Here is a 12,208-nt window from a genome sequence, read left to right as displayed (position 1 = left end):
AATTCAGGCAACACCTTTCTTGTCGTATTTCTTACTCAGACAAAATTCCTGTGACACTCAGCACCAAAGGCAGCATTATGTAATTTTAAAGTTACACGTAGTAGACAGATCTTCAGATTTCTTTTGAAGTTACATGATCCACGGGCAAAGGTGTAGACGAATCATCGGAAGACTTATATGTATGTATGATTGCTTATCAGTCCGTTCCACCACTTTTCCCTCAACTAAATGCACTTACTGCATTTATCCCACACAATATTGACTAATAGCTCTGTTGGTATTTACAGACCGTTGATTTGGCTTCTTCGACAATAAAGGAACTATGTTTGTAGCGTCGCTTGATAGTTTAAACCTGCATTGTTACAAACGAGGCATATAAACTATTCATCAAAGACTTGAAATATTCACAGGCTTTGAAAAAATCTGTTAAAATACCGTTTAATCTGTATCTGGTTGACTTTTTCTCTCCGAGCCGAGACTTAATTATTCTATCATATAAAGAATCATATTAATGTTACTTTCTATAAGTATGTAAAATACATAATAATGTAGATCTCTGCTCTATAAAAGCCTTCGTTTAATTCCAATTCGACCACTGACATCTGTCATCATACCATGCAAACATTAAAATGAAAGAATTCCAGCTGCCTCTGTCAGTGAATTTCCAAGGCGTTAAGTACTAGCGATAACTTTGAACAACCTAGGTTTAAAGCGGTCATGAAATCATGTTATGATACGCTCATAACAATTATATTTAACAGTAGACTCCTATGGTCTCTCCGTAAAATACCTTATATCAGTAGGATTGTCTCCTATAGAATATACCAGCTATCCATTCATCTATATATTAATGATATATATTGTTTAACAACTTTTTTCACAAAAAAAAAACTTAGATGAGAATGTTGCACAACCACGTGCATACTGTACTTAATACAAATTATTAAATATAAATTGCCAGTTCTTACACCTAATACTGGTATTGCGCAAACAAGTAGAAAGTATCTTATAATTAACTCTATTTACATCCATTTCATATGCCTTTATATAGCACAATAGACACAGCGCCCTTGTCAGTATTGTATTCATGCATTAACATGTTTGAATCATGGTTAGGTATCATAACATATGAGTGATTTAGGTCTTTTTTTCTTATTTTGAATAGTTTTTTTCTAATACTAACAAGTTCATTAGGTAGAATATTATTGTTCACGGGTTGTTATGCACTTGTGTAAAATTTGAGGAAGTCGTCAAACATCAGACGACTAACGACATCATTAGAAATGAGCCGCGTCACGACAAAACCAACGTAATACGTTTGCGACCAGCATGGATCCAGACCAGCCGGCGCAGCCTCGTTGATAATTTATACATTTACATCTTTAAGGGCATAATTTTAATTTTAACAAAGGTAGCAGTATTTCAGTAATATTGTCGAGGAAAAGTACATTATATCACTGTTCAGCCTTTTCGAAACGGCACCGATAGTTATTCATAGCGCGCAGTGACGTTCAGTTCTAAAAATAGGAGATCTCGCTTTACTAATATGCACCGGTAGATTAGAGGTATCGAGGGGTTTCCCTATTGTTTATGTATTTTATCGACGACAAAATTCATTTTACATCTAAATTATTTTGATTTGACAATTATATGAAACGATTTATCTTTTAAAAAAAAAACACATTTAACCTTTAAAGCTAAAGGCCACTTTAAAAGAGATGTATGTTGTTTTAAATGTATATACTGATTAGAGATAAACGATGAAAAAAACTAACAAAAACAGAGCGTACTCAACAATTGTGTGTTAGTAACACGACTGGGAATACTTTACTTATTAATGTCTCAGGTGTGGATGTTCTGTCTCATATATATTAGTGAAATGGTGAAGTCTATTACTTTACAATTGCTTAGATGGAAAAACACCGAGGGCTGCCGTTCTCTGCACACTGGCTAACTTTTGTCAATAATTAGATGAACAGAATGGAGTTTATTTTCATAACTTGTACACAAATAATTTCATAGATATAATAAATAAGATACAATTAATAGATTACGTGATGTTTAATTAAGAAAGGTGTATGGAATACAGAGCGGGCTAATACAACAATAGAATATATTTTTACAGTAAATCGATGAGGATGTGTTGGGTAGTTGTTTAATCATTTTTTTTACATCAAGCATTCTTTTAAATATTCAAATATTAAAACGCAAGATCAGAAATAACACAAAGTGACATCAGTTACAAGATGTTTTAGTTTTTAATGAAAACTGTCGTTTCGTTTTTGTTACGTTTTAGTCAAACTCACAAACACTTCGGTATGTTCTACCGCATGACACATCGTACCACTTTCGAGTCGGATTAACACGGACTACACAATGTTCGATGCCACCTGAATTAGTGGGCTCTCCATCTTTCCAGTTTTGAAAATAATTGTTGACATTGCTTCCATCCTGCCAAATGAAAACACCCTCATTTTCCATGTCTGTTGCGCCAAGCCATACATCAAAGTTTACAGACTCTGTAACAGAAACTTGACAAATTTATGAGTGCATGAGGACAAATAAGTTTAAAAGAACACAAATGAGGTCAAAAAGCAAAACAAAATAACAACAATTTCTTAATTCCATACATAGATCAGCTGAGGCTCTTCAAACAAAAAAATATACAAAAGATAATTAATAGATATACTCAGAAATAAATTAAAAATCGCATTGTTTGCTATCTTTCCCCCCATTTGAGTGAAAAGCGTTGCAACGCTTTTTAACTTTCGGTCATTTTTTCACATTTTGTATAATTATTCAGGAAAATGGAGTCAGCGAATGATCTGAAGTTTTGAACGTCCAGACTCATATCAAATTGAAAACTTATCTCGAAATTTATTTTTAAACACATGATGTCAAAAACCTTAAAAATTGTCATAAACATAATGCATTCTATAACATTACATGTATTATGTCGGGCAAATTAATGATTTAACTAATTCCTGAAATCTTTTACATATATAATAAGACAAAATGTTAAAATCTCAAAGTTTTACTAACCAAGTAGTTTTTCTATGAATGCATTTTCTGCCGGCGATTTTATGTCTACCAAATAACCTCCAAGCTCCAAACAATGATTCTAAAATATTTAAGTATATTGTAAGAAGTATTTTCTCAAATAGTTGAAGCAATTTAATAAATATGAGTAACATGAAAATTTCACAACGGTGCCGGTAGACCGACAAAGCAAGCTTGAGAGTAGCTGTTTACGGCGGGAAAGAGTTTCCGCTTATCATTGCTATCAAAGAGCTACAAGAATCAGTCAACAGATATTTGCCTTTTGTTGACCTCAATAAGGATGTTAATCCGCATAAAAGTGTGTCTGTGTTTAATGCCAGATATAAATTTCAAATGCTTGGTAAATGCCAACTTTGATCCAGTTTTTTTGTGACTAAGTAGTTTTGGGTGTTTTTCTACATAACAGAATTCACATGGTTCCGACCGATTACTGAAAAACTGTCAGACTGATGGATTTTGAACTATAGTGTTGTGAAAAAATGCCGAATGACGCCTTGTTTGCTGTAGCTGGAATTATTTATCATGGATGATACTGTAAGCACAAGTGACTTTGATTTGATTGGAGAGTTAGTAAAATTGACACAGAGTTTAATGTTAATAAAGAACATATAGTGTAATTGGTTTTTGTCTGGTGCATGCAGATTTCAATGATAAACGACACCCGGTGTTAGATCCTCTTTCTTACATATCACATATAAATCATATTTTTGAAACCCCTTTCTGATATTAAAACGTTTTCATGCAAATCTGAAAATGAAAAAACAAAATTCATGACTTTTATGTTAATCATTAATAAATAGTTATTTTGATATTGTTCCCCAAAAATGAAAAAAAATAATAAAGCGCAAAATATTTTGATCTTGGATGTGGTTTTGATAAAGCACAGGACCTACAATCTACAGATAGTAATCTACGGATAGTAATCGTGGGTTCAAACCCCGTCAGGGGCAAGTCCTTGTTTTCTTGGGCAAGAAACTTTAAACTCATTGCTCAGTACTGGTTGGTTCCAGGAAAGGATCCGAGATGTCTATAAGCGTATAGCTACTAAAATAAATGTGTTAACCAAAATTGTGCATGTTTCTTTTTTTTTTTTTTTAACTAAAATTATACCTTCGCATCAGTCCATGTCTTTGCGTTTGTTACTACCAGGTAAGCTTAAATAAATTAAATTACAAAAGATAATGTCAAATAAGATGTTTTAAAATAAAAGAAAATTATAATCTTAGAGTTTTTAAATTTGTATGCTTTTGATTTAAACCTATATAAAATAATAACATGTTTCCCTATTGAACATAAGAGAACCGAATGAGTGTGTTATTTAAGAAATAATATATCCCAAACAGTGATATTATCGCTCAATAACATCACTGTTTGGAATTTGGATGCGACGAAATATATCACGAGGGCATAACCCGAGTGATATAATTATGGGCATCCGAACGACAAACAGTGATGTTATCAAGCGATAAAATGTGGATATATTATTTCGATTCTAACACGACACCAACAAATAAATGCTGTTATACCTGATATTAGGCAAAATTGTGTCTGATTTGTTTCCGTACTTATTTTAAGCGCGTACGATTCTTTAAGTGGTTACGTCACATGTATTATGATTACGTCACATATCTAAATATAAGACGTCAACTGTGACTCTATTGCATATACTAACACGACCCGCATTGTTCACTTTTGAATATAGAAGAACCAAAAGTGTGTGTTATTATGCAATAAAGTCACAGTTGACGTTCTATATTTAAATATGTGATATTATCATTATGCATATGACGTAACCACTAAAAAATCCGACGCGCTGAAAATAAGTACGGAAACAAATTAGGCGCAATTTTGCTTTATGTCAGGTACGGCAGCATTTATTTGATGATGTCATGTTAGAATCGAAATAATATTTGCAAATCGGTGATTTTATTGCTTGATAACATCACTGTTTGGAGTTCGGATGCGACAAATTATATCACGAATCACATCACGTAGTCGTTCGGATGCGCATCACTATATCACTCGGGCTACGCCCTCATGATATTTTCGTCGTGATGTTATTGAGCGATGAAAGCACTGTTTGTGATATTATTTCTTAAATAACACACACTTTCGGTTCTCAAATATTCAATAGTGAAAAATGTGGATCGTGTTAGAATATACAATGAAATCACTGTTTGACGTTCTATATTTAGATATGTGACGTTATCATTATATAGGGTTAACGCATGTTTTTCCGTGTTATAACGTCTGCAGAGTCCCGAGGAACGGTTGGTGCCCGAGCCCGGTAGGGCGAGGGCTCCAACCGTTCTGAGGGACTCTGCAGAATTTATAACACGAAATAAACGTGCGTTGTCGACGCTATTATAGCATTTTTTTTATTTTTCCGGGGCAAACAACTTGGAAAATTCTCAGAACCGAACGAAATTTTCAATTTTAATTATTGAACCAAAGCTTGACATTGGACATTCATTATCTCAAGAAAAAACAACGTTACATTTCTCTACCCACTACCCAAGACAAAACATGACCCTCGGAAATTCTTAAAATGATTTCAGATTGACGGTAGAACAAAGATCAGTGACAACAGAATCGGTTTTTTTCAAGCACACAAGTTTATAAAAAAAATCAGGCACTAAACATTATTACCTCAAAGAAATATAAAGAGCATTTATCAACATAAACATCAATAAAACAACATTTTCTCATATTCATTTTGTGTTATCTTGTTTTGTTAGTTAATCGGAGGGTTAAACTGAATGATAGGTATTTGTTTACATTGACAACTGTCCGTTTCTTAGAAAGGGCGACAACCAAGATTATGCAGCGATGCCTATTCGCCGTTTTTCCGGCATAGTTACTTGAAAGCTGCTCGCCGTAATGCGATTGAGGCCCTCGAATCAATAATTTCAATATAACCAGAGCGCATGACTCTTGGCAAACAGGCCAAATTGTCATTTCTTTTGTTTGTTTACTGGGCCCTGTATGTATTGCGCATAGGTGAAACCGGGCTATAACAAGAGCCCGTGACTATGTTAACACAGGGTTTTGGTCCCGTTATAACATGGGCAAAATAGGGGAAAATAGCCGATTTTATGCTATAATACACTTTACTTAACCACTAAATATGTGAGCACTGAAAATAGGTATGGAAACAAATCAGGCGCAATTTAGCTAAATATCAGGTACGACAGCATTTATTTGATGATGTCGTGTTAGAATCGATACAATATATCCAAATTGGCGATTTTATCGCTACGCTCTGATATAATTCCTCGCATCCGAACTCCAAACAGTGACTATTTGAGCGATAAAATCACAGTTTGAGATATATTATTTCTTAAATATAAAAGTGTAATGTAACGTAAAGTAATGTAATGTAATAAGAACGCCGCCATACTTCTAGTAGTAAGGTTATTGTTAATTGCTAAAGTTGCATTTTTAACTTTTGAAAGTAGTGTTTGTGTAAAGCAAAAAAGAAAATGAAAAAAATAACAAGTTACATCGACGTCTATAGAAGGTTGTGCCGAGGAGTATTGGAGCGTTTCTTCTGGTTAGAAACTTGTCTCTGCATCCAATACATCGGGAACTTTCCTGACGATGGAAAACACCGAAACATACCTCAGAATCAGCACATGTTGCCAAACATTGTGATATACTCAAGTTATCTTTGAAATATAATGCATGCTGCCCGGGGCAGGTATAACTATCAAGATCTGTTTCCTTTGTGAATTTGAGATTTTTATTGTCATTTCCACTGACTGTGACAACAAACGACACACATGATACGAAACAATATAAACAAAAACGAAACTGATTTTTCTGCATTATTAGAAAAATTGCTACACTTGTATGAAATCGTTTATTAAATGATAATTAGTGTTCAACTTTTAAACAATGTAATATCCAACAAACTGGTGATCTATCTAACAAGTGGTAAACATATCTATAAAATTTAAACATTTAATAAAAGTCAATAAAATTTTAAATCATAACTCATATGAATAATGAATTGTGAAAGCACGCCCTATGACGGCAATTTCATTCCCCCAAATGCAGCATGAATCTGAATTATTGTTTATCAGTTTAAGGATATTAGTACAATTACTAGGAATAAAACTGAGCAATTTTGCTCTGCGCAGTCTGATCAGGATCCATGTTGTTCGCTATCAGTTTTTCTTCTTGTAAAAGGATTGGTAAGCGAACAGAATGGATCAGACTGTGTGGATGCGCAGGCTGGTCTGGATCCATGCTGGTTGCAAACGCACTATGTTGGTTTAAGAACCCTCGTACCTTTCTTTCCCAAAGTGTTCTATTTAGCAATTAAAGTTTCAATAACAAACACACAAAACCTTTTCTCATACATTTATTTCATATAAAAGTATACATAATACTGAAAGTAAACTTCCAACCTCTAGGCCAAACGTGAGGTAAAGTAAAAACAAACTAGAACATACTTATTTTTTTATAAAGGCTGAATTTTAAATTAAAACAAGTATAAACATACAAATCAAATTTAAAGAGCTAAGAAAGACATATATTCAGAACACCAGGACACCAACAAAATTTTAACTCTAATCGTAATACTGTGGCTATTTTTGACCCTTGTGACCTTGGCCCTTTAAACTAGTGATGAAAACATTGTAAATGCAGAAATAGACATCATAATAAAAATATTTTGAAGTATCTTTTCATGATAAATCAAACAAGGCTCTTGGTCAATTAATTTTTTAAGGACAACATGTGTTCAAAAACAGGGAAAGACTAAATTGTAAGTATAGAAACATGATTTTAACGCTTCTGTAAGTATAGAAACATGATTGTAACGCTGCTGTAAGTATAGAAACATGCTTTTAACGCTTTTGTAAGTATAGAAACATGATTGTAACGCTAGTGTAAGTATAGAAACATGATTGTAACGCTACTGTAAGTATAGAAACATGATTGTAACGCTACTGTAAGTATAGAAACATGATTGTAACGCTACTGTAAGTATAGAAACATGATTGTAACGCTAGTGTAAGTATAGAAACATGATTGTAACGCTACTGTAAGTATAGAAACATGATTGTAACGCTAGTGTAAGTATAGAAACATGATTGTAACGCTACTGTAAGTATAGAAACATGATTGTAACGCTAATGTAAGTATAGAAACATGATTGTAACGCTAATGTAAGTAAAGAAACATGATTGTAACGCTACTGTAAGTATAGAAATATGATTGTAACGCTAATGTAAGTATAGAAACATGATTGTTACGCTACTGTAAGTATACAAACATGATTGTTACGCTTCTGTAAGTATAGAAACATGATTGTTACAGTACTGTTACAAAAGAAATATGATTGCATACCAGCTGTTCCAGAATTACATATTTGTAACACTATCGCAACCGTAGAAAGGTGACAGTACTGTTGCAAATTTAAGCATGATTTTAATACTACTGTAACAATAACAAACATATTTGTACACAAATGTAACCACTGTAGTTTTCAATTATTCCTATTTAATCATCTAACTCATTTTATATTCTTTGTATTCAAATTCTGATAAAATATTAAAATTCTTGACATATAGATGGGACATTAGAGAATTGAATCCCTTGTATGAACGACAAAACGGTTTATAAATAAAATCAATCAACATGTTTCAAATTCAAAATATTACATTAATATCTTGCCGTTTTCTTGACTTTGCAAATCATTAGAATAATATTTATGATGTTTTTATTGCATTAGTAAAACCCCTGTCACACTAGGACGGCGTTCTCACGGCGTCCAGTGACACTTCAGAACGCCGAGGTGAACGCAGTAAGATCGCAAACATCGCCGCAGCATCGCCGTAGCATCGTTGTGGCATCGCATAGAACGCCGACCGACGGCGCGCATTTTGAGCATGTTCAAAACAAACGCCGTCACTCGGCGTTCTAAAATGAGCGCAGTGGGATCGCAGATAGGACGCCGTAGCAACTCCGTAGCATATCCTACAACGCAACAGGAGCGCCATGAAAGCGCAAAAGGAACGCCGAATGAACGCGGTGGTTATCCACGGCGCTTGTACGGAGTTTGTGCGGCGTCTTTACCGCGCTTATACTGCGTGTGCACGGCGCTTTTACAGAGCTTTACGATTTCAGGGCAGTGTGAATGCCGCGAGAACGCAGTATGAGCGCCGTAAATGCGCAGTGAAAGCGCAAAGAACGTCGTAGAAGCGCGATCCGAACGAAGACAATCGTCAATTAAAACGCCGTGAAAGCTCCGTAACATCGCCATGATCGCCGTGGGGACGCCGTGAAGACTCCATGAAGTCTTTATGTCAACAAAAATATAACATTTTTTATTGCGATCTCGCGGCGCTTTGTTAAATTTTACAACGCCGTGCAAACGCAGTGAAAGCGCAGTTTGGTGTGACAGGGCCTTTACGCTGTAGAATATTCATGATAAAATACTGCAAAATTAGTCTTAAACCGCACAAAACATGTAAAATATAACTCAGATCTTGAATGTTTTCACCTTTCTAAAAAGTTTAGTGCATTTTTCTCAAAATTGATTTTCTTGAAATATGTTTGCTCATCTGTAGGCGTGTAGCTTTAAAGTTACATTAGTATGTTACAACTGGTACTCTGAGACTATCATCAGCTGTAAATTGATGGTGTTTAGGAATACACGACATTCAATATTACAATAACAAACAACTTTAATGTCTAAAATTATACAAAAGATGGATTTGGATTAACGAGAAACGTAAGCGTAACTTCCCATTTTACATACTTAAAGAGGAACATAAGAGAAACGTCCCATTTTTACATACTTAAAGAGCAACGTAAGAGTAACTTCCCATTTTTACATACTTGAAGAGGAACCAAATTAAGATGATGATTTATTACGTTGTTTCTCAAAATGTTTGATATCCGATAATCGTTTTTATCTCTATTCTATTGTTTAAAACAATTAATTATGGCCCAGTAAGCTCCAGAAATGCTTTTTTGATTTCTCAAGAGCTTTGTTCGTCCTGCCATATATAGTTTAAACATGGAGTATCTTTTTTCAAAAACAGAAACTGCTTTTCTATAGCAATAAGCACAGCTATGGTTATTTAGTATTTTGTATAGAAATTCAAATATATTTTTTTGTTTACATTTTGCTACTATTACGACAACTTCCAAATTCAACGCATCTTTGTCAAGGTAAAATGCATATAACATATGCTCTAAAACCCAAAAATTAAACTATAATGTACCGGTGTTTCCCTATCTTAAAGTAGGAAATAATATGTGTTTATGAATATTATAAACAAATCAGTTTGAATACATGTTTTATTAGATAATGCCTCAGAAAATTGCAATCAGAATTTTTAGTTATTCATGTTGAACAATACATATCTGTCATAAATATAACATTCCAAATACCCTATAGAAAAGCAATTGATATTCCTTTACATATTAATGAGCTCTGTTCTGAACACCGATGAACTAAAAACACATATGAGCCGTGTCACGACAAAACCAACATAATGGGTGTGCGACCAGCATGAATTAAGACCAGCCTGCGCATCCACAGAGTCTGATCAGGATCCATGCTGTTAGCTATCAGCTTCTCTACTTGTTCTAGAGTTTGCAAGCGAACAGCATGGATCCTGATCAGACTGCGCAGGTGTGTCTGGATCTATGCTGGCCGCAAACCCATTATGTTGGTTTTGTCGTGACACGGCTCAATTATGGTCTGTTGCATATTATATGGATACGCTATATTAATTTTCATGTGATAAAATAATATTTTGCGGACCTGGAATAATGAATAAACAATACACTTATTGCAGTTTAAACAAACCATTAAAGGCCCATTAAGCCACAGAAGTGATTTCATTTTCATTTTTCAGTAAAAGCTTTTAATGTTGGTGTTCTTTTATTGTATCCAAATAGTTACTCATTGGCTTATTACCAGAACCATTTTTTTCATCTGTTTCCTTTTGGAAATAAGTACAATTATTCATGTATATATAGTGTATTAGTATTTGTATGAAAAACAAAATACTACAGTCCCCTTTGTTTACATTTTACTACATTTATGACAAATTAGTTAACATTTAGTGCTACTTTCGTAAGTTAACGACGCGGAAACCATAATACAAAAATTAAAAAAAATCATTATAATTATATTTGTTTCTTGGGCATTATGGGCCTTAAAGGAATTGATACGTTTCAAGTTAAAAGAACTCGATTTAGGTCTAAATGTCTAAAATTATAATATGTAGATCATTTTGGGCACCTTATACAGAAAGATATGAGCCGTGCCATGACAAAACCAACGTAATGCGTTTGTGACCAGCATGGATCCAGACCAGCCTGCGCATCCGCGCAGTCTGATCAGGATCCATGCTGTTCGCTAGCAGTTCCTTTACTTGATATAGGGACAGAAAAAGACGTGCACAAAATTTGCCTTCATTAAAGGAAGGGGACGGAGTACAGTTGAAAGACATTAATATAGAAGGTAGAGTAATTAAGAAAGCTTCGCGACCACGATCTTTTATAGTTGAGACACCGAAATCTAACATTGAAAGAAATTTCCGTAGTTTGGTTAACTATCATAAACGAGTTGACTTTGATAAAGAAATAGATATTCTTTATATGCTTTAGTACTTAAAATAAAACTTATATATATTTAACAGTGTTATGATTATAACTGACCAGCGGTCATTAAGACAATAGTACAGTAACCACAGAAATTTGACTTAAACCATAAAACGTGGTAATTACACTTTATTTACCTCAGAAACATAATAATGACATACATGTGCGACTGTTACAATGGAAGCATGACTTATTTTTATGCCACAGACACTTGATTGTAACACTACAATAGGTATAAGAACATGATTGTAACGCTACTGTAAGTATAAAAACATGATTGTAACGCTATTGTTAGTATAGAAATATGATTGTAACGCTACTGTAAGTATAGAAACATGGTTGTAACGCTACTCTAAGTATAGAAACATGATTGTTACACTACTGTAAGTATAGAAACATGATTGTAACGCTATTGTTAGTATAGAAACATGATTGTAACGCTACTGTAAGTATAGAATCATGATTGTAACACTACTGTAAGTATAGAAACAGGATTGTAACATTATCCTTAGTATAGAAA

At 33.9% G+C, this 12,208-nt stretch overlaps 1 protein-coding gene across 1 annotated transcript; it reads right to left on the bottom strand.

Moving 5' to 3' along the window:
- Positions 1-2,070: 2,070 nt before the first annotated feature.
- LOC132712896 (collectin-11-like) lies at positions 2,071-7,000 on the bottom strand. Its single transcript, XM_060695331.1, has 4 exons — positions 6,564-7,000; positions 4,171-4,214; positions 3,043-3,121; positions 2,071-2,519 (listed from the first exon to the last, which is right to left on the bottom strand). The coding sequence occupies exons 1-4, from the start codon at positions 6,886-6,888 to the stop codon at positions 2,293-2,295; spliced, it is 675 nt and encodes a 224-aa protein (XP_060551314.1). The 5' UTR covers positions 6,889-7,000; the 3' UTR covers positions 2,071-2,292.
- Positions 7,001-12,208: the final 5,208 nt, after the last annotated feature.

The sequence above is a fragment of the Ruditapes philippinarum genome, unplaced genomic scaffold, assembly GCF_026571515.1.
Source record: "Ruditapes philippinarum isolate M1 unplaced genomic scaffold, ASM2657151v2 ctg6915_1_1_1_1, whole genome shotgun sequence".
NCBI lineage: Eukaryota > Metazoa > Mollusca > Bivalvia > Venerida > Veneridae > Ruditapes > Ruditapes philippinarum.
This window is presented reverse-complemented; position numbering and strand designations above follow the sequence as displayed.

Excerpts from the sequence above, each read along its gene's own strand:
- LOC132712896 (XM_060695331.1), bottom strand. The coding sequence starts at position 6,888 with ATGCAGAAAAATCAGTTTCGTTTTTGTTTATATTGTTTCGTATCATGT. Across the intron at positions 4,215-6,563 it reads AACCTTCTATAGACGTCGAT|CTTACCTGGTAGTAACAAAC; the intron begins GTAACTTGTTAT and ends AATTTATTTAAG. Across the intron at positions 2,520-3,042 it reads ATTCATAGAAAAACTACTTG|AGTCTGTAAACTTTGATGTA; the intron begins GTTAGTAAAACT and ends TTTCTGTTACAG.